Here is a 27071-nt window from a genome sequence, read left to right as displayed (position 1 = left end):
CCTCTCCTGAATTTCCAACTTCTTTTGGGCTTCTAATGCCTTGTCTTCTTCGGTTTTTCTTTCCCTGTATTTTTTTACTGGCAGTTTATACGAAAGGTGTATAATGCTTTCTAAAATGCGGATCCGGGCGTGTAATACTGACAAGCCGAATTCCAAAGCTTGAGGGTTTACACTATTTTTCTTCGATAGATCATTAAAGGTTTTCGAAGTAGCTCCACAGATGTAGCACTGGGATGTTGACTTTGTGTCTGTGGCTGCGTTACACACCTTTCCGTCAATCATAGTCATTTTGAGTTGGTGCCCGAACGAAAACTCCGCTTCATTCAACGTAACAACTGTTTTGTTTAGTTGCTTAAAGGACTCCTGCACATATTTTATCTCTTCTTTAGTTATGTCCGTTGTTTCTTTTACAAATCGGAATCGAATCGGACGGCAAAACCTTGACGAAGAAGGAGTTGGATTCTACCAAACAATTTTACTGCCTTCTTTTCCACAAACAATGCGCAAAGGCACAAAGGAACTCATAAAAATTTTGGCATCGGAATCAGTCTCATTATCGTAAATTTGTTTAAATTTGGATTGCTGAGAACCGTCACAACCCCATTTGCAGATTATCATTAACGACTTCCTTTCTTGCTCGTTAAGCTGGATTATCACATCTTCTAGGTATTTTGATAATCGTGTTACGGTTAGATCCATTAGGCACTGTAGATTACTTTCCGTGCAAGTAGCCGTAATTCTTAGGGATTCTTTCGGCGGATAGCACTCTTGTTTTGCTTTCAAAACAAGATCATAGCAAGGAAAATGTTGTGGATTTGTTGCCCTTACTATCTCATACTGTCGTCTCGTAAAATCAGCTTCAACGAACATCTTAAGTGCTTGCAGAGGCGTCAATTGAGGTACCTCATCGTTGTTGGTAACTCTACTGTAGGCTTTTCTATATTTACTAGCCCGTGTTGGGGAGTTCGTAATATCTTTAAGCACTTTCGAGGCGGTCCTATGTCCCGTTGTCTGCAACACAGATGTAGCAGCGTGAACAATAACTTCATCACCTGCGGAGGCCCTTATTTCTTCCGTTTTTCTTCTTTTACTACGCTCACTTAGTTCTCCAAAAGACTTGGGTGGTCGACCTTGCGAGGAGGCTGATTCAATGGGAATCTCGAATGTTCCCTCTAACCATGATTGGTTTATTTTCAGGAAAACATCTTGGTGTTTATTTGCCTTTACCCATCGTTGCTTAATTTGTGATTTTACATAAGAAAATCTTTTTTTAAAGTCTTCTTTAGCCTCTTTGTTGTGCCCATAGCGCATAAGGAGAAAATTCTCATAATAGTCAAGTTTTTCATTTAAAGTTGGTAAATTTTGACTCTGTAGTTGGTCAAATATGTATTGACGAGTCACTACTTTAGTACCCGAGGTAGTAGGTAGACCTGAAACAAATAAAAAAACAATTTTAATACAAAATATCGCACACTCAATATTTCCTATATTTGACAAAGAGCCTTTCAAAAGGGCTTAGCTCAAAAAAGCGCGATTTTGCGCGGCTATTTCTTATGGAATTAGTTAGTTACATATATGCACTATATAGTATAATGAAAATTAATACAGGGACGGACTCATAAGTACACTAAAAAGGCACTCGAATTTAAATATATTAAAAAAAAAATTTTTTTGACAGAGTGATGTTTGTCGTTTTAAAAATGAATGACAGAGAATGTTAATTAAATTTTTCTGTAACGAAAACAAATTGTTCTTACCTGTATTATCGCAATCCATCACAGTTAAAACGGAAATATTAGCTTGAAATGAATAATGCACGTTTGGAAAGTTATAAGTTTAGGAGAGCGCCGAAACCCGACACGTACACACTTGTTCACTATCGAATTCCGACTGATCAAAGTCGACTCCCGCGCTTCCAAGGAGGGGGGAGAGGATGTTATATTGTACATAGAACTGTTGACTCGCCAATTAAATAGATACCTTACCATTATATTGATTTTAAAAAAAATACTTTTGGCCGTCTAAATCATTAAAATCTACGTATGTGCGACGGTTGATCAGAGCACTCAATAACCGGTGAAATTATTGTAATATTTGTTTCCTCTAATATAAAATAGCACTTAAAAAATGTTATTTTTCCTTTCTAAAAAGGTAACCATAAATATACATCTTAATCATGTTTTGTAAAACAAGGCATGCTCGAAAGCTTTTAAAACTAATTTTAATAATTTGTTATTTTTTCTCTAATACTCTCTTTTTGGAGGCTTTGCTACACCAGTTGCTTTTCTACTTCTTGGTTACCATTACATTTCCAATATAAAAGTCACGATTTAGAAATAAATTGGGTTGAAATCTAGTGCGCACATCAAATAATTGAGATAAAAGGCCCGAATAACACACGCGACCGATCCGGCCTGCTGCAGTATGCGGATCACGTATGGCTACGGGAGACGTCCTCCAGGACGATGGGTACCAAAACAGACCGCAAGCTCGACGGACGGTGTTCGATGACTACCCCGAGCAAAACAATATGCGGTTTCGCAACGGGCCCATATCCTATAACCAAGTGGAAGCGATCTCTTCGAGCCAAGCCAATACTATACCAATAAGTTATAGTTATAATGACGCTGCACGTTGCGGTGCGGTCACAAAGTACAAAATCTTCATCAGCAAAAAGTTGCGCTGCCGTTACACGGCGATGCGAGCAATTATTTGAACTGGTGAGCTTGCACTGAGACTTTCCGCGGCATGCTAGATCACTATAGGTACTAGATAAGTTATACATAAGCACATGGATTCATAGAATCGATGATTGGCGAGTGTTTTCGCGACGCGGTGATTTTATACAACGCGCTGACAGTGAATGATTTAATGCAGTCAATGCGATCACCTTTCAGCACCATTCAGCGCATTCTTTTGCATGACATTTACAACGGCATTGTGAAGATCAAACGTGGTATTTATTACGCAAAAAGCAAGTCAAATTCCACGACAAATAACGAACATGTGTTGACATTGGCGAATTTAAATTGTCACAATATCAACGTGTTTCAATTTACGGATCATAAGACTATATTTATATTATCTTTCTCTCTTGGAATCTCTAAACTGAAATATTATAATAAAAGACAGATTAAATATCGATTATATCCGATACACCTGGGCGAATAGGTTATGGGACTTCGACATAAATAAGGAACGCGGTGAGTGAGGTAAGCAACTTGTCTAAATAACAATAATTAAAGCAGCCGAAAATGAGCAGGTGGCGACGCGAATTTTTTATACCATTTGCAGATGTCCGAGCACTTTATAGGGCAGCTGCAAGACATAAAATTCAATCGAACGAAAAACGACCATAACCACCGTCCGTAACAAAGGCGTCTTGTTACGACTTCTGTGAAATTGAGACGGAAAACATTTGGTCAGTGACAGATAAAGATAACAAGCCAACGGACACTAGAACTTAATCCGTGTCCATAATTATCATAACGAGCAACGCTGGACACTTCGTACTTGGTACTTGAAGTTTCGCGTATCGCTTATCATTATGATAACTGTAAGATTGAAATGCTTGCTGATTGGTGAAGAGCGTGGAAATAAGCTTGAATAACTTTTTTCTTCTTTGTACAGTTGAAATAATAAAAGTGTACATTTGTTTGTTGTGGGAGATAATAAAATTAATTTAGTCAGTCTATATATACACAATGTACACAGTCCCGCTATTAATAAACCTTATCAGGGAAAATACATAAACTTTGTTTATTCACTGAGTAAGTGAAATGATTCATATGATGTGTATTGAAGCCTAACGTCCGTACTTAAAGTTCAATGAAGCAATAATAAATTATTATAATAAAATAATTAACATATTTATTTTATATCAAACTTAATATAAATATGCTTTTTTTACATTAGCTCCACACAGGACGAAATGAGGAAAATAATTTCTCTCAGGGCCTATATCATCTTTGGATAGCCTGTGTGGAGGCTTTTTAAGGAAATGAAGGAGGAAGATCTAAGAAAAAGGTACGAGGGGTAGGTAGGAATCTAGGGGTCCGTGTGTCCAGGAGTGATGGACGTTCCAATTCATCCCTCCAACTGCGGTGCAAGCTGATGGATCGAGAGAGTCCTGCTGGAGAGTGGAGAGGTAAAAAATTCTCCCTCGACCAGTCTCTCTAAATCCGGCCAACCACACAGTAGGTGGGCAGACGCCTCCGCCGCCAAGACCTACACAATTCTCAACACCATGAACCCGGACACCCCTGCTAAGTCATCAAACTTAGCGAACCACTTAGGGTGACCTATGGCAGATGTATTGGTCACCTGCCTCCCAAATTTCAACCATGAAATAGATATACTAATAAATATTGTGTTAATTATAAAATAAAATCTAAAAAATCCTACCTCCTCGGGAACTTTTTCTGGTTCTCCATTTTGTTCCTTTTTGGGTGGCTTCTGCTTATCTTTTTTGCTGAAACTGATCGATCGGATGGACCATTTCTTCTTGACCTGTAACACACGCGTGAATTAGATACTTTTCTCAACAATGTACTACGGTATTAGTAAAACCAACGTGTGTATGGTGCTGGTTGTTTTACCAGCGGATATACAGCTGTAAAATTATAAAATATCAGAAAAGGAAATGGCCGACACAAGAACTTCATAACACGCTGATATTTCCCGGTTCAATCAAATTCCCTGATTAATCCGTTTTCCTGGCCAGTGGCCGCCCCTAAACATTAAAGAAAATTTAATTTAAAAGGGGAGAATAAGCACTGCAATAAATAATAATATTCTCTCAGGGGATGGAAGGAAGGTTCGTGCTTGTTTTTTAATCTAGTCTGTTATGAATATTAAAAACGACTTGCCTTTTCTTTTTTGGGTTTTTTGTTCCCTTCCGCATCGGGTGTGTCCCCTTCCTTGGCCGTCTCACCTTCCCCCTCTCCACTGCCGTTAACGACCACTGGAGTTAGGATGATTTCTTTTTCGTTACTATTATCCTTCTCATTTTCCGGTGCCTCATCTTCTTCCTGCATTTTTTTCTCCTTTTCCTGCAACGATACTGACATTTATAACCAGAACCACTTATGGATGTTTCTTTTCCTGCAACGATACTGACATTTATAGCCAAAACGAAAGTGTGAATATTTCTTTTCCTGCAAAGATACTGACATTTATAACAAGAACCATAGAATGAAAGTTTCTTTTCCTGCAACGATACTGACATTTATAACCAGAACGAAAGTGTGAATGTTTCTTTTCCTGCAAAGATATTGACATTTATAACCAGAACCATAGTATGAATGTTTATTTTTCCGTTGAATTCTTACATTGGCTTCGGCTACATTGTGTTTTAATCTTATTATCTGAAACTTTAGACTAGAACCAATAAACCATGCAAACAAACTTACAAAACCTACAAAAAAAGACATCACAAGAAGATGCTCTCGTTTTTGCAAATGGCGTCTTATGTAAAGTAAACAGAAATTGAATACACGTTGTCAAACCATGGATCGCTATACTCTTCAAGAACACGTAATAATTGGGTTACAATTATTATTTATATTTATAAACAAATTTTCTGCCTTAGGAAATCGAGTGAAGACTTTGGCGCCAACTTGTATTTATTTTAAAATATGGAAATATTTAACAGGTATTTTCCAATGTTTGGTTGGCTGCTTTTCTTTAAAAAATACTCTTGTCAAAGGTAAGATAGTTTAGGAGAGAAGAAACAAAAAAAACCTGCAAACCATTCCCTAGTCGGGCTATAGATCAAATACAAATGCATACAATTGTTGGGCACGCGTTTGGCATGACTCCCGTCTGAACGGTGCCGAAGAGATCAATGGCTACTTGTCGGAGCATCTCACAAAGAAACACTAAGCTAATATTATGTACCTGACATCTTGTGAAATCTCAAGGAAGATTTATTTATTTATATTTTGCAAAAATAGAATAAAAACCAATACCGGAAGCGATAAAAAATTACATAATATAATATGTTACATGTAAACAAAAAAGGTAATATGTAAATAAATAATAACGCAGTTAAAAGTTAAAGGATGATACTTCGTGCTTAAAGATGTAGAAGAACATGTGATAAATATCCACATTTTCTGCTAGTCAGTTAATTAACCTAGTAAGCCTTTCAGCAGCATCAGCATAAAGTCTGTGTTGGCGGCCTCGCGTAAAATTTTCTGGGACATAGAATCCTATTTTAGCCAGGGTGAAGAAACAGTTTAGAATCTTATTTTTCAAAAACCATCAGCAGTAATGGACATTCCTCCTCCGACAGATACCCAGCATTCCCGAGATAAACGCTGTTGGAGACAGCCATGGATAAAAACAGAACTCTCTTATGGTGTGTAGAGGCATCATAATAAAATATTTTGATTTTCGAAAATTAAGTACATAGATGGTGTCATCTGGCTCCCATACCTAAGATCCACTCTCGAAAAAGCTACGCATTAAGCTAAACTAAAGAAACATTATAACAGAACGGTTGATGAACTCCTCTATTACCTGTGTATTATAAAACACAACATATTTGCGGGTGAGATTTCCCGGGAGCTCTCAGCGGCAGAACGTGTGGTGTGCTGTTACCATCGGTATTAAAGTAAACAAGGAAGGTATAACTCACTGAGATCTGTTTTTCCTCGTGGCCCGCATCCCCGTTGAGCACCGGCTTCAGCGTGTCCATGTCCTCGATCCTCTCCAGCTTGCCCTCGCCCCCTGCTCCGGCGGCCACCTCACTGCCCTCCACGCACACCTCCTTACCCGTTGTGATGTCCACCGACCGCTTACTTTGTCTAGCACCCATTGTGCCTGGGGACAACACAGATTACATAATAAGTACACGCCAAACATACATTATAGAAGACATCGGTTAACTCTAAGCAGTCTTACTTATAAAGATTCCCTAATATACCGCTGCAGCATTGGTATAGCTAGTTAGCTTTACGGCGACATTTGTCTCCACTAAAAAAAACTTTACTCATAATATATGCAAGATTTTTTTAGACTGGCACCACTTTGTTCTAATCCTCAAAGACAGGGTCATTTTCGCATTTCCCGTTTAGTTGCTAATTTCACATTTCTTCAGATGACATTTGCGATGTCATAGACCCAACTGTTTTGAATTGCTTCGAAATTCGGCCAATACGTGCTTTCATAAATCGATATTTCGACTAAAAATATTCCTCTGATAGGCTGCAATAACCCTTTCAGACCTGAATTAACTTTGACAGCGGCAGAATTTATTATTTGATGCTGATAACCATTGGTAGAGTTATTTGCAAATAATGTTTGGTGTTTTCCAATAGTTTAGAAGTTATTTGAAATTTCATTTGAAAGAACATTTAGGACGGGTTGTTTCGGAGAATTTGAACAATTCATCAAATTTCAACGTTCATTTTCGGGTTCTGTGAAAGTCCTATTCAAGTCCTGTTATCATATCATTGTAGGCTAGTTGCTTGACAAAACTGAAATAAAAACAGAACTTGAAAAAAACTTTCACAGAACTTGAAATGAACGTTGAAATTTGATGAATTGTTCAAATTCTCCGAAAAAACTCGTCCTAAGTCTCGAGGGTTTGTTTCACATAAAATGACAAACTACTACATACACATTACTACGTACACTGTCAAAAATATAACTTTTTTTTAATTTACAAAAACGGCATTTATTTTCTCTTCACAATACACAATGGCAACTCCATGTAAATACATATTTTTGCTACTATTCAAAATATGTCCTGGTGCCAGCAATGAAAAATAAAAAAAATCACCAATTGAATAACGAAAACCGCCAATTTTTATTTGCTCTAGATATTTTTCAAATATACACACGGTTCGAAAGGGTTAACTGGAGATCAAAGGTAATTGATCTCCAGCATAGACATATATATGTCTGTGATCTCCAGTCACTTTAAATTATTCAAGAAAATAATTATTTAAGAAAAATTGCAAATAATTACAGAATAATACACCACGCATACATAACTGGATCATGTATTGATATCACTTGTAGTAAATGTCATTTTAAATATGTTCAGTTAATTAAAAAAAATATTCTCAATTGTTATTGTTATTAGCTATCGCACAATATTATGTACTTCATATTATGTTATTTGCTGCACAAAAAATTCATCTAAACAATGTAATAAATAAAATAAATCACCGATTCAGCAATAAATTTTTGACTACTTGACAAAAATCAACTGCTGAATTTTAGTAGAAAGTAGCAGGAGGTCACAAGTGAATATATTAAATTATGGAGCTTTGAAAAGTCTATAGACAGTCAATAAATAAGACAAAAACTAATACCTAAGTTAAATTATGCTTCTATTACAGTAGTGGTACGAACAAGTTTATACATTTCAGTCAATAACAACGACACTAACAAGTACAAGGAAATCGAAACCGGTTTGAATTTAACTACCAGCCACCCTTCTATTTTATCTGTCACCCGTGCACCTGGCTCATTGAAAAATGCGGTCGGGGTAGGATCTGTAGGTAGTGTTGAAGTGGGACAGACAATAAGAAACACTCCTAGAACTACGAAGAGTGAAACGATGCACCCATAATATAATGAACGGATTTATTGTATAATTCGGAGATGGCACATGATTTTATCTCCACACATAAAATATTATAGCAGTAAATCACAGGGAGTAATATTTGAGTATAACTTCTCCTGGGAAGACGAAGGGGGAAGGGATAACGAATGTATAATGCATAGGTATGTAAGGGAATAGGGAATGTGGGTTAGTATAGCAGTAGGCTCTGCGGGCCTATAATGGGCCGTGCTGTACACGTGTACAAGTGTAGACTTGCACAGGGCACAGTGTACGAGTGTACACGCGTCACGCTCAGATGAGGGTACCCCGGGGCGTGGAGGGCGGGCTCCATCCCAGTGGACATTTGACCCTCGGCTGTGTTATTCAATGACCCGCAATTTACCACGTCACAGATGACCGTACTTACTTTCTTTAGGCAAGATCTGAGTTTCGTGTGATGTGTATAATAATTAATAATAAAAAAAGTTTTTATTTACATCATATTTTCTTCTTCGTAAAACTATACGGACGAATCCAAGTTAAACTCGCCACTCCATTTCTACCACGAGCTTTTAAAAATTTATTTAACTGCCAAAACAATAAGACAAGATGGCTAAAGTTTTTTTCAATTATTCATAAATAAAAGAACAGTTTTGTAAGTTTGGCGAAGTCGGGTAGTAAACTACTAGTCAAAAAGCTTTCAGTGTACACAACATTATAATAGACTAGTGGCCCCGCAATACTTCGCTATTGCTAATGTCTTTCTTGGGCGTCTTGGACTTCTTCCACCATTCACTACTGTATACCACAATGTTACTGTTAAAAAACCACATTACATCGACTCAATTTCATTACGGTGCAGAGATATTGCGTTAAGTATTCCTCAGGTGTCCCCAACTTCTTTTACATTCTTTTACTATTCAAACAAACACTCTAAACACTCCTGGCACTAATAAGAACAAACTTTGAAATGTTGAGCTAACGATTACCTGAAGTCCCTGGCATTTACGGCCCGGGCTTCACAGAGTTTTTTGAAATAAAATGTAGACAATAATTTTTCTCTTATTTTGAACGACAAGTGTGCAAAATTTCATCAATAAGTCTCCTAATTCTGGATTAAGGGATGGGGAAGGGGGTGGATGCGGTTTTTATAAATCTCATGCAATCCTTCCTCCTGTTTTGAAGGTCAAGTGAGCAAAATTACCAATCTCTGAATAAATTTGTTTAAAAACAAGCCCACGTCGAAACACTTTTCTTAATAGATTTATAGATATGTACATAAATTCAGCATATATACTCAAAGATCGTACAAAAAACGAAAAGCAAGCAATGCTAATAATAATGTGAATATGAAATGGAAAAAAGTGCAAGTAATGGAGACAAATATAAAGATGTAAAAAGAGGGAATGGCGCAGATGTCTACTGGGACCTGACGAACGAGGAATGAATGACCTACCCTGCCTCAAGAGGCTGTAAATCATGGGAATCGTAAGCAACGCCAGAATGGCTCATAACTCGCCCGTAAATCAGTCCCGGGAGACTTACGCGCCGCAAAAATCCATACAACTCCATACAAACATAGTATTTCCTTTACCTCCATACTCCAACCGAATATGGGAAGGATTTTATACGAAGTAGGAACATTGAGGTTTTATAGCTTCCTTCAAGGCAGCCTGCAAAATGTGCCAATAATAGGAACGGTGCTCTGTGACTATAAGACGTCATGATCTTCAACCAGAAATAATACATTTTCGAGGTAATATATTATTACGTAGCTGAAGAATTAATAAAACATAAGATACTTCAGTTTTCGTATAATTTGCGATATAATATATTATTTGCGTAGCTGAAGAATTATAATAATACCAGATGGTTAACTTCCACAGCGCCATTGTTATGAAAGTTCACCTAAAGCACTTGAAACCGCTCAAATTAATATTATTATTATAAATATACTATAACAATATTTCATCAGCACGGCCGACCAGGAAATTGTAGTTTTAATGGTTCAGTTTCTGCTGTCTGTTTGTGTTATTGGCATCGAAATTCCGATCAGCTGGTGTACAGTGTACATTAAACACGTAGAGACAAAATATACGTAGTAAGATCTTTTTTGGATTAAAACCAGACAAAATATAAACGGTATTTCCATATATCCCATGCTGCGGACTAACACACTGCGAAAGGTTCAGATATGTGTGATAGATAACCTGTGAATAATGGAATGAGATAGAGATTTAAATTCGCACATTAGAATACACAGAAAGCGAGAAGTAGAACTGATAAATATTATATCCAAAAGTATAGGTATGTTGGTGACATGGATAGAAATTAATCTAAATTCGAAATGAATGATAATTGTTAGTCATTAGACTATTAGACTAAAGTAAAACAGGTTACCAGAATTTAATTGTACAGTATTTTGTTGTGACATACAAATAATACAAGAAAGTCTTTTTTTCTTATGCTAAAATGTTGAATGTGTGATTTCAGAGTGGATTCAATTGAACAGAAAGAAAAAAATCATGGTTTGAATGGGTTTTTTTCTCCACACAGGAGGCCCTGAGGAAAATAATTTCCCTTAGGCCCTAGGTCATCTTTGGAGTAACTGTGTGGTGATATTTTTAAGAAAAGGAAAGGGAGTTCTGGGAAGGAAAATGTATGAAAGGTGGGTAGGAATATGAGGGTCAGTGTGTTCAGCAGTGAGGGACGTTTGAATCTGCTGGAGAGGTCAAAGGACTCCCCATCCGGCCCGCCATGCAGTTAGTGAGTAGACGTATCCTCCCCCAAAATCTAGATAAACCTCACCCCACGAACCCGTTACTCCTGCTAACCCAACAAACGTAGCGAAAAAATTGGGGTGACTTATGGCAGAGGTGTTGTTTATCCAATGATTGATTCCCGAGGAGGCTGTGCCGATGCATAATTCAAGCTTTGTTCACTACCTAGATTTGGATAGTCAGCCTTCAACATTTCCTTACATGGTGGGTTTCACATACCAATGGTAGAGGAACTCTTGTGTGGTGCAAATGAAATTAAAACATAAACAATGTAATCTGCACAGTTTTAACATAAATATGATATATTGCAAACAAGGCGCTTTAGAACGAGTTAAGCGTATTTCGGCAAGGCTGAATGTTTTTTGAAAAGAAGAATGAATCCATGACTGTCATAACGCGTTGATTTGTCACGGTAATCATTATGTCGTACCGTAGCTTTATTTGGGGTATGACCATGAAAACCTTGGAAGTAAAAAGGAGCAAGCGTAATTATTGCGTTCAATTCGTGCAAAAAAGCACGCAAGTTTCCACGAATTATAAGCGTGAATTGCTCGGGAACCGTGAATAGAAAAATAACGTTAATAAATTTACATAAGAAATACGAAAGGAATTCAAGGTCGTTGATTAAATGATAGGGACGCTTGGGTGGTTTGAACACGTTAGCGAATAGACGAAGAAAGGGATTACAGGAGAATAATATAACGCGGAAGTAAACGAATCAGAACTTTCCAAGAAGACTTCCAAGATAGATCGAATATTATAATGCGGTTTTTCTTATACTAACTCCACACAGGAAGTGTCAACTTTCGGGAAGCTGCACAGGGGGTCTTTATAAGGAGAGGCAGGAGTGAACGTGGGATCTTTAAAGATCCTTGTTGTATGACGCGGGAAACATAAAAGTTGACAGATATTTCCAGAATCGAACTGTTGATCATAAAAACTAGTCGTAAAAGCGAACGTTCTCGTGTGAAAAATCTCAATAAATACACCGCTCATAGAGAAAATATCAAATTCCAAAACAATCTTATGAATTACATACAAGTACCTCGTGACGCTAAGGGAATTTATATGTAGCTATGCAGTATGCAACTAAAATAATTCTATATTATGAGGGATGGACGGTTTAAAAACCCATTCTTAGAAGACACCCAACATATCGTTATTTCCTAATTAAAATTTCTTACCTTCCTGTTTTGTTAGACAGAGTATAGCAAGATGTATAAACGCGGATGAAGAAAGGCTAATGTGCCAGGTCAAAAAAGCGTGGTATACAAATGTAGTGTAATAAATAAATATCATCCACCTTTCCTGCTCTTGCGGTTAGTTGGAATGAAGGTAAAAATGTTAGTTCGGCCATTTAGCAGGCTTCTCGCAAACCAGTGCGCACATGCAACCAACAACATTTTCTGCTCGGACAATAATACAATAATGCGATACATATAACATTTCCCGCGAGAGAAATAAAGCATGACAATGGTATTGAAATAACAATCCTGTTTATCGTATCGACTATCTACAGATGCATAGCGTAACATATAATTATATTCCTTTGGCGGGTTCCGTTCCATAGATGTTTTCTATGTGCAATGGTTTATTCTTTCAAATTGAAAATATTCGTTTGTAATGAACACTTACATACTTGACTTAGGTACTATTAACCGCAAAAATAAATATATTATTTAAGTCATTTTGCAAGCCAACATAAGAAACTGCTTGCCATTTGAGATTGAGCAAAGAAATTTTGCAAGAGTCGTGACAAAATGAATTTGTCGTTGTGAAAGCTCTCCTTACATAGGTCGTTCAGTGAACAACTCAAGGGGTTCATTTTAAGTCTTTCGTCAACAGTTTATTGCGCTATCAAATACAGAAATAAAAACACTAGATACATAAAAATATAAGATTTTATCTAAAACTATAATACTTATTCTGAACGAGTATGGACTAATATCGTTATAAAAACAATGCCAGGTCATGAAAACTTTGACACTATGTATCTATTCGTCTCGTTTTTTTTATTTATTTTCTCTGTCCTTAAATTTTAGTATTTAAGACCCCCTATTACCTTACCTCTTCTTACAGCCCCTTCCTTAACCCGCCACATAATTCCCCGGTTGTACGATATGTGTTAATTTCTATTTCTGTTGTATGCTATTGAAAATAATGTCTCTGGAGATAGCTGGTCGAGGAAAGAGAACATTTTTGATGTGAAACATCTTTTGGCCAGCCTAGATAGGTGGCAAGACGGGACGACGCTTCATTCGGCCAGCTTCGTAGGCTCATTCCACAGGGCCGCGCAAACCCTGTGCGGTATATTTGTTTATCTAAAATTGGAATGGATCGATTCTTAATGATGATGAATTTTTATTTTGTAATACATATACACGGTGTCCGGAAACTCGTAGTACAAGCGGGAAACTGGAGAATCTACACCACATGGGGAACCCAAAAAAACATAAAGTTTTTTGATTTGAGCATTTTCAAAAAAAAAAAAAAAAAACAAAAAAAATATATTTTTCGGCTATTTTAGGGTTAAAGTTTTTTCTGGTGTTTAGGGTTGAATAACAGATGTTTTAACCCTGCAGAGCAGAAATATTTATGATTACACCGGGTTAAATGAAGGGTGATTTCAAAATAATGCTTCAAATCCGAGTTTCTTCATTTGTTTTACTTTCAAATAGTTTTAATTAGTTGGGTACTTTGATCTTCAGTAATAATTTATAAGAATTTGATTAAAAGAAAAAAAAAATAAAAAAAAAAATCAACTTCAAACTCGATTTACTCGATAACGAAAGCTCAAATAAAAAAAAAATATACTACAAAATCGACTCCAAATGTGATGTAGATTCACCAGTTTCCCGCTTGTACTACGAGTTTCCGGACACCCTGTATATTTTAATAACAATAAAATATTTTTTTTACTATCAAAAATATAAAGACTTGTTTACTTTCAGTTCCACCTCCTTCAATAAAAATCAATTTAGACGTTTCACATCTGCCAAGCATCCCGTGACAGCTATTTTATTTTATTTTTTAAAGCAAACACTTTTTCTGTAAAGCAAATACTTCAGTATACTCCATTTATACATACCATTTTACAGGATCTCTTCAAAAATCACATTAATACAAGTCTATTTTTAAAAAATCTAACTAACTAACTAACCATCACGCCGTTTGGCCGCAGGAGTAGGCAGAGAGGACCGCCAAACAGCTCGGTCTTGGCACACACTTCTTGCCTCATACATCGTCTCATACATACTCTTCTATTATTCAAATGGCCCGACTGGAGTATCTGATTCACTTGATCGTGCCATGTCTTCCTCGGACGTCCCCGAATTCTGCTATCATTCGCTTTTGCATCATATATCCTCCTTACACTCCCTTCTTCGCTCATTCGCTCTATATGCCCAAACCATCTAAGCGTCCCTTTCTTAATCTTACTCATTACGCTTACATCAGCTATAACTATTTTTTTTAAATCGTATGATAAAAATGGACTCACGGTACGCGCCTAAAAACTATTACTTTTACGGTAGTGGTTATAAGTTGTAACGCTTTTCAAGTTAAGTTATATGTAAGAATAATACAGACGTTCGCTCGTCTTTTAGTTTATTTCCTAGACGTCAGTCTTTATGGTCCCGCCGAGGTGGAAGAGCCACAATGAGGTAATTATATACAGATTTCATACAACTGTAGCGTGTTTAACGCATGTGAAGGGGAATAATGGAGTAGAGGCTGGCTCCAGTGACGGGATCACTAACCCCGCCCCGGAGTCTTCAGTCGACAGATCGAACCTACTGAGATAATACCACGCAAAGGAGTTTAGTTCGAGTGAGCCCTAAATAAATGACAGTGATGGCACGATAACGTTCACAGTAAAAATAAATAGGCATAACAGCAATTCGAAAATTGGTTGACTACAACAAAATCGATTAAAAATACATTAGTTTCCGAAGCATTTCATAATATCTGAATACTCCCAACCCGAAAACATACAAAAAAAATACATTAGTTTCCCAAGCATTTCATAATATCTGAATACTCCCAACTCGAAAACAAACAAAAAATACATTAGTTTCCCAAGCATTTCATAATATCTGAATACCCCCAACTCGAAAACAAACAAAAAAAAATAGTTTCCCAAGCATTTCATAATATCTGAATACTCCCAACTTGAAAAAAACAAAAAATATTCATAGAGCGCTTTTAGAGACTAGCAATTCATAGATTCTTTTAAGGGCTTTAAATCTTAAAAAGTTAACCAATTACATTATCCCCACAAAGGAGGACCTGAGGAAAACAATCTCCCTCAGGGCGTGTCATCTTTGGGGATGCTATATGGAGGGTCTTTTTAAAGAAATGAAGGATAGAAATTTCTGGAAAGGAAAAGGGTATGAGGGGTAAGTAGGAATCTGGGGGTCAGTATGTCCAGAAGTGACGGACCAGATCCCTCCCACTGTGGTACAAGGCGATGTTCAGAGAGTCCCGCTGGAGAGGTCAAACGGTCTCCTTAAACTAGTCTCTCGCGATCTGGTCTGCCACGCAGTCGGTGGACAGACGCATACACCATCGATAGACCTAGTCAAACCTCACCCCATGAACCTGGGCACCCCTGCAAAGTCACAGTGGTAAATTACTTGGGTGACTTATGGCAGAGGTGTTGGTTATCTAATAAATGGTCCCGGGGCGGGGGTACCCACACCCGCTTCCCAAATTGAAGATAGCAGGTAACAGGTGTAATTGGGAGAAAATAAAGTGTTCAATAAGCTGCTGTGTTCGTCTATTACATTTTGGGGTGAGATATTACTAACAAATTGCTAAATATATGTATACGTGTGATTCGATAGATAAACTAATGATTTAACTAAAAATAGTAATTAATTGAGTAAATTTAAATAAAAACTAGATATGAACAACAAAATCATAATATAAACGACGGTAAAATCAAATATAAGGTTTCTCGTAACCCGCGGCGGATGTGATGCATTCCTACTAAATTCTGGCCAGATTTAAGTACACAATAATATAAAGATGTTATTTCAATACCCAGATGAAATACATCACTTTAATAGGCATTAACGATTTAACTGGGCATCAAAAAAAGATTTATTAGGATTTTTATGTACTATTTAGTATTTACGAACAAACGGTACAGCGCGAGCGTTCAATAGCGTTTGTTGGAATAAAGCAAGACTGGCGCCTTCAAATTGTTTATTTATTTATCAACGTTCTTGTAAATCTGTAAAATCATTTTTGCAGGATCCATGTCATATACATTCAAATTGATAGACCAGCCAATTAGGGAAAGAGGATACTTTCACAATGGCGCGCAAATTGCTGGCTGCGTAAAAAACTTAACAAATACCAAACAGAAGGGTTTGGTTATTTCAATGTGCGCTTTTCGGCGGTCAATGTACAACTAATGTCGTAGTTTATTCAAAGCATTCTCGAACTTTTTTTTTGCAGAGATCCTAATTTACAAAAAAAAAATGTAATACACACCTACATGTGAAAACTTTTTGACACGTAGGTACGTGAAATTCAGCTCACAATATTCAGACTCAAAGCCGATTGGCAGATCACCATGGTAAAATAATAGTAAATAAATAAATATTGGACAATTTTTATAGCGCCGCTTTTGTGAGTTATCACCTCAGGGGCGCTTTACAGTTGATGCAGGTATTAAAAAAAAATATAAATATTACCAAAATAAAGTGAAATTAAGTAAAGTAAAGTAAAATGAAGAACAGGAACAGGTGACATGAAGATAGAAGATGGAGACTCTGCAGCAAGAATGCGTACGGGGACATCTCCCTGGATACTTATTATAGTATTACATTAAAACATGTATAGTGCAACAAAGAGCGATGATCCAAGTCATCGATGTATTATGGAGTTCAAATGGGATATCAATTCAAGTTAAGAGAGATAGAGCGCGTGTTAAATGGGCTAGAACCTAAAAGTAATAAGAGTGGAGATATTGGTGTTCATTCAAATCATCGTGGAAGGCATTTCTAGTGTGTATTTAGTGGTTAGTAAGGTTGATTCTCATATTATTTCCCCGTCTTAGGCACATTTGCGATGCGATAAGAGTCCCGAGGTAAACAAATTAACTCATCGCGTCAAATGCATATATAAATAAACTTACTATTGGATTTAGTGAACCGAAAACAGGCACGTATTTTGTCTTGGCTGCATTGACTATAACTCCATCTCCTTGCAGTTTTCTTATTTAGAGTGAATCCTTCTTTCAGGTCAATAGTATATGTACGTCGCCGGTAAATCAGAGTACTAGTATTCTAGTACTCCGTGGCGTAATGGAGTATATTCATTTGACGTCGAGTTGTTGATACCCGTCGCGGAGTAAAAAAGGAAGTCAATATTTTATTTACTTTATAGGGGCGCCAGTCTGGGTGTCGGGACGTTTATTGTTAAGTTTAAAGAATATAATCAAATGAATTTACAGCTGTCGAAGGGAAAATTGAAAGGAAAGCATAATTAAAGTTTTAATGTAGTATTAAATTCTCGAGAAACAAAGGAACAATATAATATAAACGAGAATAAACAGCAATACCACAAAACAGAATAAACACAAAATCAATAAGCAATTCCTTATGTAAACTACGTTTGATTTTCAACATGTTTGTGGTATAACACGAACAATAATTCCCACCAACCAGTATCTCCTAAAGGCGATGTGTTGATTGAAACTTCCAAGGATTTTTAAGGACAAAAAACTTACCTCGAAGAGTTGTTGACAGGCGAGGACAAAAGAACTTTTCTCGAATGATGTCAATAATATTTCTAAAGCAAAGGGAAACTTCAATTAACTTCTTGGATCCGTCAGAATTAGATTTCGCACTACATAAGGCGAATGAAAAACTTTATTGAATTCACTATCTACGTAAGTACTCACCGTGTCCAAAGTCTCGATTATCTCACGCAGTATTAGTAGTAGTATTTGAAAACCGGCACAAAATAACTGAAGAACACAATAAACTATGTCGAGTCACAAAAGCAACACACAAATAGATAAATATCTTTAAAATGCACTAAACTGCACAAACATTCGCGGATACACCACGAGGTGAAGTGAACAAAGACTGAACGCAGGTATAAGCTTGAAAGAATAATACGAGTCCTACGGGAATAACACGTCACGCCACAATCCACACGCGAATAACCGAAAGCTAAAAAAAGGTAAAGAAAGAAATAGTAAGGCTTAGTGCATTCAAATTCCAAAAATTCCATAAAGCTTTAAAAAGGTTTTGAGCAAGGTCGCTTTTTATCTTACACAATACTAGCACCTGGGTTCACCTCGGGAACTATTTGTGAGAAAGGTGAACGTGCCTACAACTCCAATAGAACACTCGAGTCAAATGAGAGCAAGCACTACTTGCAGTGAGTTATAAAATATGATTTATTCGTAATTTATATGCGGGCAGATATTACGAGTTTATGACTCAATATGGAACAGCCGATACATCTCATTTAGAGCATTTTACGTCGGCACCACTCATCACCTTCGACGTTTGAACGGTTTTTATGTCCCCCACGAAAAAGACGGTTTTAAATGAATGGGTAACAGTAGCCATGACGACAGACTTTCATTCATGTGTAACCAGCGGAGTAACGGAATAAGGCAGGTCGGGAATCAGGATGGAGAGGGAGAGTTCACAATCACCGTTAAGTGTGAGAATCACACTCACAAGACTGCAGGTTGGAAAGAACTTGACAAATGCAGCTCTAGAATACAGGCCGGACAGACTTGTAAGGGCTAACCTAACCAAGCGGGCAAATACGAAACGAGTTACGTGATTATATCGGTTCAAAGTTGGTTACTTTGCAAGGGCCAACTATGAAAATCCGTGTTCATAGTTTTGTATATTTTAAAATATGTATATTTATAACAATCAAAAAATGACAAACCTTTGTAGATAAACTATTTCAAGTAAGCGTATCGATATTATATTTAATCTCTACAGATATTATGCGGTAACCGATTTGTGGAACACTACTTACGTGCTATGTATACTCGGAACATGCATGTGTCAGAATTCACGTTCAACAATGTGACTAATTTACACGATAAGGACAGAAATAACAGCCAGTCATTAAAATAAGAAATACACAAGAATGTAAACGCTATTTGTTTTCAGAAATCAAATACAAACAATTATTCTGTCGAATTTGATACCATACATCAATTTTAATAATCTTTCACGTCAATTTTATTAATTCTAGGAGTGCCATTATTAGCACTTACAGTAATTATTTAAAATCAATATTAACTTCCAATAATATATACAATAATAATAACATGATTACTGTGATAATTACATTAGAAATATAACACCGTTGTTTGAATTTTCATCTGATTTCTAACTTTCCAGAATAGCAATCTATTAGTATTGGTAAATTGTCGTAAATCAATTATTCTGAATAACATTATATTCAATTATCTTCCATGAGGAAAACCATATTATGCTAAAATGAAACTTTTCGATATAAGATTTTATAATTACTAATAAAAATAAATTTTGGTATATTTGCATTAGTAATGGAGGAAAAAGTAATTCCAGTTTACAATTCACGAAAATGTCGAAGTTTTGTTTACAGCTAATCATTTTTATCGATGTTTCAAGTAAATATATCAGACGTGCATTATTATAGTCTATTCATTATCTGTGCTTTCCTCCATTGTAAATAAAATTTGATTAAAAAACGGATAGTTTCATGTTTAAATATTGTTTTCTGTATTTTTTACGCTAAGAACCAATATGGTATACGAAAAACAGTTTTTAGATAGGGTCAGGTTCGTCGAAGGGCCCTTCCTTATCATTAAAAAATAGCTTTTGCGAATATAATTGGAATTCTTTTTGACAATAGATTCCACTCGAATCGTTTGTCATGCTTCACATCTTATCAGTAAAGATAAAAAAAAGCTGAATACAAACAAACATATTTTAAACAATAAAATATATTATAAAAGATAATAGATATAAGCTTTCAAATAATAATAAAAGCACATTTTCAATATTTACTGTTACTGATAAGTTGACATTAATTTTAAATAGTTATGTGAAATTGTGGAAAGCAAATAAATACCCAAACTCTACAATCACATATACCTACTGATAGAAGAACTATCTGTAGTGAGATAAGAATGCTAACAATTCTCGTTTAAGTACTTTGTCATGTAAACGAATACCAAAGTCAAATTGGAAGAATGTGTAATTTAGCATAATGCGTCTGGTGGAGATAGTCGAATAATAATAATAGTCTCAAGCTCTTGTTAATTGAACGCCAGTCCCAGAGAGCTGCGAGCTATCACTCCACTTCCTCTGGAGCAATTAAAATCAATTGACACAAATAATTCTAATACATTTGGGCTTACTCACGGAGCAACATACTCATGTACGCGCTACATGACACGTTAACAGACATTTAAATTGAATCAAGTGTCATTATTAGTCCCTTCTATGTTAACGCCTGTTTAGCTTGCCATACTATTGTGACATCAGAAACAAGGTACCTCGACTACAAAGCAGAAAACATTTGGGTTTGTTCAGAAATAGCAAAAACTATCGAGAGGTGAGCTCTAGAGTTATGACATTTACGCAGCCTTTTCTGTCTCGAATTTCAAGATAAATGGAATTATTATCGACTCACAGCCATTTTCATCGTGAGCTCATCCTTGAAATATACATTATGCAGTTTAAAAGGAATGTCAAAAAGATTTGGGAATGTTTGCCTAATAATCCATCATAAATCAACACAAAGACGACCTCCGTGGCCGAGTGGTTACGATTTTTGGCTACGAAAGTATATTTTATTTGATTAAATTGTGTCATTTGTTATTTCTTTACCCGCCTGAAAACCGTTGAGGTGGTAATAAAACCAGTTTTGAGGCGGGTAATATTTAATTCAAATAATTGAAATGGCTTTAGCCGTATTCGGTAACCAGATCTGAATAGCCAGCTACTTCCAGGTCTCCTTCTCCTCCCCATTACCGTGAGCATCAAACGTATCCCATTTGCGATGCCATAGTCTAACTGGCTCAAGACGGTTGGGAGTTGAGAATTAAAAAATAATATTATTTGCTGTTTGCGTTAATGTAACATACACTACGCACACCAAACTACGTACTAAATATAGCTTTTGTTATGATGATTCAAAGGCATGGAATGTACATTATGATAATACAGTGTTATTGTTTGGGTGATGTTTAATCACCGCAGTGGCGTAGTAGGAACAAACTAGTGACTGAAGCAATGCAACCGACCTAGTTCATTCACTGAGTCACTGGAGACAGATAAACCGAAAAATGTGGTGTTGATAACAGCTATTGTAAAACAAATCTTAGTTTGGTTAAAAAAAAGTCAGATGAAACAGAAAGTGCTGCCCACATTATTGTTTATATCAGTCGTCTGCGGTAAGGCGGATATCAACGATGGAGCAGACCGACAACCACAACAATCATTTTATCACATTATCGTGTTTATAAATGAATAAATAAAGTAATCCAGTTTTTTCTGGAAAACTTATCCGAATCGATGACTAACTATTAATTATTAATAAATAATGCCGTTTTATCAACTTATTAAAAGTAAGTGAATGCAGTAATCAAAACAGCTACATTTCACAGAAGCGTAGCTTAACTGCGATAACTCTCATTATCTTAAATGCTCGTTTAAACAACGCATAAACCACATTATATTAAGTAAACATAGCTTTGAATAGAAAATTTAAATAACACCCTAGAAATATGTGTGAATGCGCATACTCAGTAAACATATATTTTACGCATCAAGGAACAACTGCGAAAAAGTCTTCAGATTCTTTGCATAGTAAAATGATTTTACGCAGACAAGTTAATTAATACTCGTCGTTCCACATTCCAGCGTCGATCAATTATTGTAAGTTATTAACCAAACAAACGGAGCTATACTTTATAGCAGGTCTGTGTAGGTTAATACGCGTAGGTTCATACAAACAACATTCAAAATTGATAAACACTTTCAATAAAAAAAACATCTGACATTATCAAACACGACAGTAGGAATTTCGACTGAAGAGTCATGTAGACTACTGATAAAGTCAATTAAAGTTCAAAGAAGTACATTGAATAATATACGATAAAATCAACTGAGACGTTTACGCCCTTTGAAGATGAACCCTACTGTTTGTTATAGGTCGGTGACTTATCGATCGTAATGTCTGAAGGTACAAGTACTACAAGTAATGGGCTGTCTGTGGATATTGAGCGGTCAAGGGTCGTCTGAGGCCACTTTACAAGTCGTAAACTTCCTATATTACGGATAAACTTTAGATATTTTAAGCTTTCAGGACCAGGTAAGGTAATACTTTAGCTGTTGACCTTTTGGTTGCAAATTTTGAGAAGTTTGTTGAAAAGTTTTACGAGCGAAGCTTTTAGGATAATTTATTCATGTGATAGATCAACTATGAACGACCTTTTAAGTAATTTTCTCGTAAAGCAGAAATCTGTTGGGACAACTTCTTGTTGAATACATCAACCTTATTTCTTCGAAGAAAGTTAGGAGGTTCGTATCGAGTGCTGCATGACTAAATTATAACTCCACAATAAGAGAAGGGCGAATTAGTAAAGCCATTAAAAAGTCGTGGTTGTTTACGTCATTTTGAGAAACCGGACCTAAGCGTGCATTTACAAATTGTCCGCAGCAATGGTCGATTACATCAATATGTAATTGTGCTGCACCGACATTGTGGCGACAGTGTTACGGTCATGCGATAGACACAGAGGGGTTGAACCCGCACGGGTTGTACCAGGTAATTAGGTACTGACTACAGAGTCGGGAAACACGAGAAGGTGGTGATTTAACTATGATTAGAGAGGCCCTCCCTTGTGAGTGTGTAAATGTGCAGCGAGATAGTGCGAACACGTGCGCCGAGTAAACCAGTTCTGGGACAGAACTTCTAGCGAAAGAAAAATATTATCTCGATGCGATGGTCTGTTTTCTGCTACTTTCTACAATAGACTATAAATTTTACGACTCTTGCATAGGCGCTGCGAACATAATGCCGTTTGCAAAATAAAACAGGTTAATGCACCGTAGACCAAGTAATGGGACATTTATCTGATTTATATTCCGCTAATTTTTAATTTGCTCCGTTCCAAAATCAAAATTCCAGCTCCGTCCAACGCTAAAAATATTTTTACAATTTACTGAAGTTAAAAAAATATATATTTTGAACACAAACGATATATTATTTAATACTAGGCCAGACCTTAAAAATTTAAAAAATGTATTTTTAAAATTATATTATTGAAATCTAAATTTCTAAAAAGACAACTGCCAAGAACCGAACCCCGATCAAACTGATCGGAAGGCAACTATGCTGACCATTTTACACCACCAACAATTGTAAGAACGGCGACATTACTTCATTATATATTTTGTACCCACTGAAAATAATAAGAAATATTTTATTTTTTAATGTTACGTACATCAACGGTTTATGACGTACAATATTGGTCGCTGGTTAAGTCCTCCATCACAACACAAGCAATATTTTCCGCTTACTGTGGTAGATTTTCAAATATTGTCAGGTTATTCGTAAACCGGGAATGTTTGTTTTTCTTTAAAAAAATAATCACATCGGAAATTACATTGTTTGATAATAATAATATTTCAAATCGTGTTTTTTTTAAAGAAGTTTCAGAAATGGGCTTGCAATTTACAAAAAAAATAGATAAATGGAAAATAATATGAATCCTATATCGACAAAATGAAAGGTAAAAGCTTTCTGCTTGAAGAAATTAGGGTTTCTATCATTCTTGCTGTCGTAATACAAATCTTGATATCGAAATACAAATTCAAAGATCAAATTTAATTCAATCTCCGTTTCCGTAACTGAGGGAGATTAGACTTGTTGAAGTACAAAGAAAATTACAAAGTTCGTTCGAGTTAGTATTTACTCAGTGATGTCTCATGGCCTTATTTACAAGGAAGCTTGACAAGAGGAAGTTTCTCAGAAGCCGATGATTAATCTTCGTAAAAATAAAACGGTGATAAGTTGTGAGGTTCAGAGAAAGCGAACAGTGAAATAGCGATCAATAATTCGATAGCCAGGAGGAAGTGAAGAAGCAAAAGGAAGTCCAAGTAATCAAAATGCACAACGCGAGTCATACGGCGATGCAAGGCCTGTTACAAGCCGCTTGCAGCCATCAGAGCTGGGACTTGAAGGCGTTGACATTCTACCTGGGGTCACCATGTAGTGAGAAGTGAGAAGTGGGTAGGTACTAGATATTAAATAATAATACGCTTAGTCAATAGCACGGTATAGCATAGCAATAGCGATAGGGCATTAAAATTGGTGGAATCTAGGCTTGTCACCAAGATAAGATATGTATTATTTTACGTTGGAATAAATTTGTATAAATGTCTTTTAGATTTCTTGGAATTAAGAGGTATGTAACGAGGGTAACTTTTACCAAGAAGTGGTCTCAGCGTAGCGTGGGATTCTTACAAAACGACAATGCATACCCAAGCTGTGATGTGAGAGATCATGCAATTAACGTAGATACATTTCATTAGAACTAAAAGTACCCAGCTAAATCGAAGTTCGAAAAATCGTGAATCAGATTGTGGCAACGCTCGCAGATAATACAAACAGGAACAGAATAGTGTAGTAGACAACGCGAGTCAAGGACACCATGATCAAGTAGTAATCCAGACACTCGAGGTCAAACAACTAACATAGACCCGCGAGAGAAGATACAAGAACAACTAATATGTATTACATTTTTAATGTAAGGAACACAAAGATGAATGAGTCAGAATCGAAGGTTCTTACTCCTAAACATAGTTGCATTTAATTTAACAGATGATGAAAATTTCGTAATTTATAAAAACACTATAGGTATATTAGCAAGACTTTTTTCACTTACTAAAGTTTTACATGGCATTGGTTGTTTTTTCAGAGGGCAGCAACCCACACCAAGAACCAGTCATTAAAACCTACTGCCGCACCCTGTGTGTTTTTTGTCCAGCCTGGACTTAGGATTCCTATTAGTTACCTACCTACTTCTCATACACACACATCCAATTAATTCGGCTTTCGGTGTGAGACTTTTCTTTGTGGAATTTATGGTAATAAATAAAATAACATTGATTGAACCAACAGATACTTTGTGTGAATGAGACCCTACTCAAAGGAAACGAGAATAAATTGATGCATCCGGGCCTATAATAATCCCAAACTCAGGCAAAAAATTGTCTAACCGCAGTCTCAACACCCGCCCCAGGCCGCCCAGCCAACCTCTCGACTGTTTGCACGAGTATTTTTGGCGCCCAGAGTGGTATGTCAGAAATATCGATACCTGAATAATATCGATAGGCGTTTTCATTATTCACCATTTCACGAAGACGCCAGTGTCCCTTTCAATTTATTATGTCTAGCACATTTCTAGTCTTTCTGGCTAGGTGGGTGCCTCCATGATTTGTATGCACAAACGCGTATTAGTCATACGAAATACAAAGAGGAAACTATGGACTTGAAAGCAGTTACCACCAGCCGTATACGAGTGTAAGCCAAATAATTCAAATTTTCATCCATTTAAGGAACTGATAGTACACGATCTGTATTGCATTAACGTACCTCAGAATTGCATGAAATAATGTCGAAAATTTTACAAAATGCATCGCTTTCACAGCTAAATCTGTGTTTTACTTTTAAAAGTTTTATAAATGATTTTGAAAACATGTTTTGGTGTATTCATTTGTGCAATTTAGTAACAATTAGGTAAATGATAGAATTTAAGCGTACGAGTCTGACAACGAATACGTGAAATATATCGCGGGAGCGCTATAACCGTTTCTATAACGAGAAATACGAATATGTGAACTTTTAAATCACGGTTCTCCGAAGGATATTAAGGATGACTTACATTGAAAAAAAAAATCATGGCTACACGTCGGAATGACGGTTTTGACAATTTGAATACGGGACTCTTTAAATTTAAATATTTTTGAACTTAACATGATCTACCGACGAAAAACCGTGTAAATTTATATGATCAATATGACATTTTATAAGTCAGACACTAAATAAAAAATATATGACAGGGAAAAATAAAGAACGTTAAAAGAATGCACGTTTTCACAATGAATTCGAATAGGAGTCTTTAAATAATATTACAAAAACAAATAAATAATATAAAGCCGGCTTCGTACCCAATGCCTGCTTTTAAATAGTTTTAACAAAATAATAAAGTATATGTACGCGTGTAAATGAATGAAATAATTCTGCTTACCTTAGTATATAATATAATCCAAGATAGAATCACAAAACAATATAAAAAAGAACGCACAACACTTTTAAAACAAGAACAGACTCACTCGACTAGCGCGCACACGGCTCAATATGGCGGATACCCCACCCCGACTTGATTTTCAAACTTTACTCGAAGGAGACGGGATTTCTCGCTCCTCTCATTGGTAGAACGTTCTACGACGCTTCAATGCTGCCAACCTAACAATGCCGTGAGTCGTGACGTTTGCGGGAGAAATGAGAACTTGTGAACGAGTACCAACCTTCTTTTAAAGGTAAGTACCACCAAATCCAATTCAAAATATTAAAAAATCGATCGAATTAATTATAAAAATGGATATTTGCGAAATGTCGAAAAAATACAAAATTTTTCTACCAAATTTTGAACATTTTCTTTAAAATATTCTATTTAGGTTTACCTT

General features: G+C 36.2%; 1 protein-coding gene across 1 annotated transcript in view; it reads right to left on the bottom strand.

The window, feature by feature from the left end:
• LOC149421338 (uncharacterized) overlaps nucleotides 1-26791 on the bottom strand; it is an 83985-nt gene extending 57194 nt beyond the window's left edge. The window contains exons 1-4 of the mRNA XM_089635958.1: nucleotides 26633-26791; nucleotides 6641-6825; nucleotides 4869-5051; nucleotides 4405-4509 (exon numbers count right to left, since the gene is read on the bottom strand). Of these exons, the coding sequence (XP_089492084.1) occupies nucleotides 4405-4509; nucleotides 4869-5051; nucleotides 6641-6820 (468 nt within the window). The 5' untranslated portion in view covers nucleotides 6821-6825; nucleotides 26633-26791. The remainder of the gene's footprint in view (nucleotides 1-4404; nucleotides 4510-4868; nucleotides 5052-6640; nucleotides 6826-26632) is intronic.
• Between the last annotated feature and the right edge of the window lie 280 nt (nucleotides 26792-27071).

This window comes from Hesperophylax consimilis, chromosome 9, assembly GCF_061612785.1.
Source record: "Hesperophylax consimilis isolate HC1 chromosome 9, BYU_Hcon_1.0, whole genome shotgun sequence".
NCBI lineage: Eukaryota > Metazoa > Arthropoda > Insecta > Trichoptera > Limnephilidae > Hesperophylax > Hesperophylax consimilis.
The sequence above is the reverse complement of the archived record's forward strand: the minus strand, read 5'-3'. Positions and strand labels throughout refer to the sequence as shown.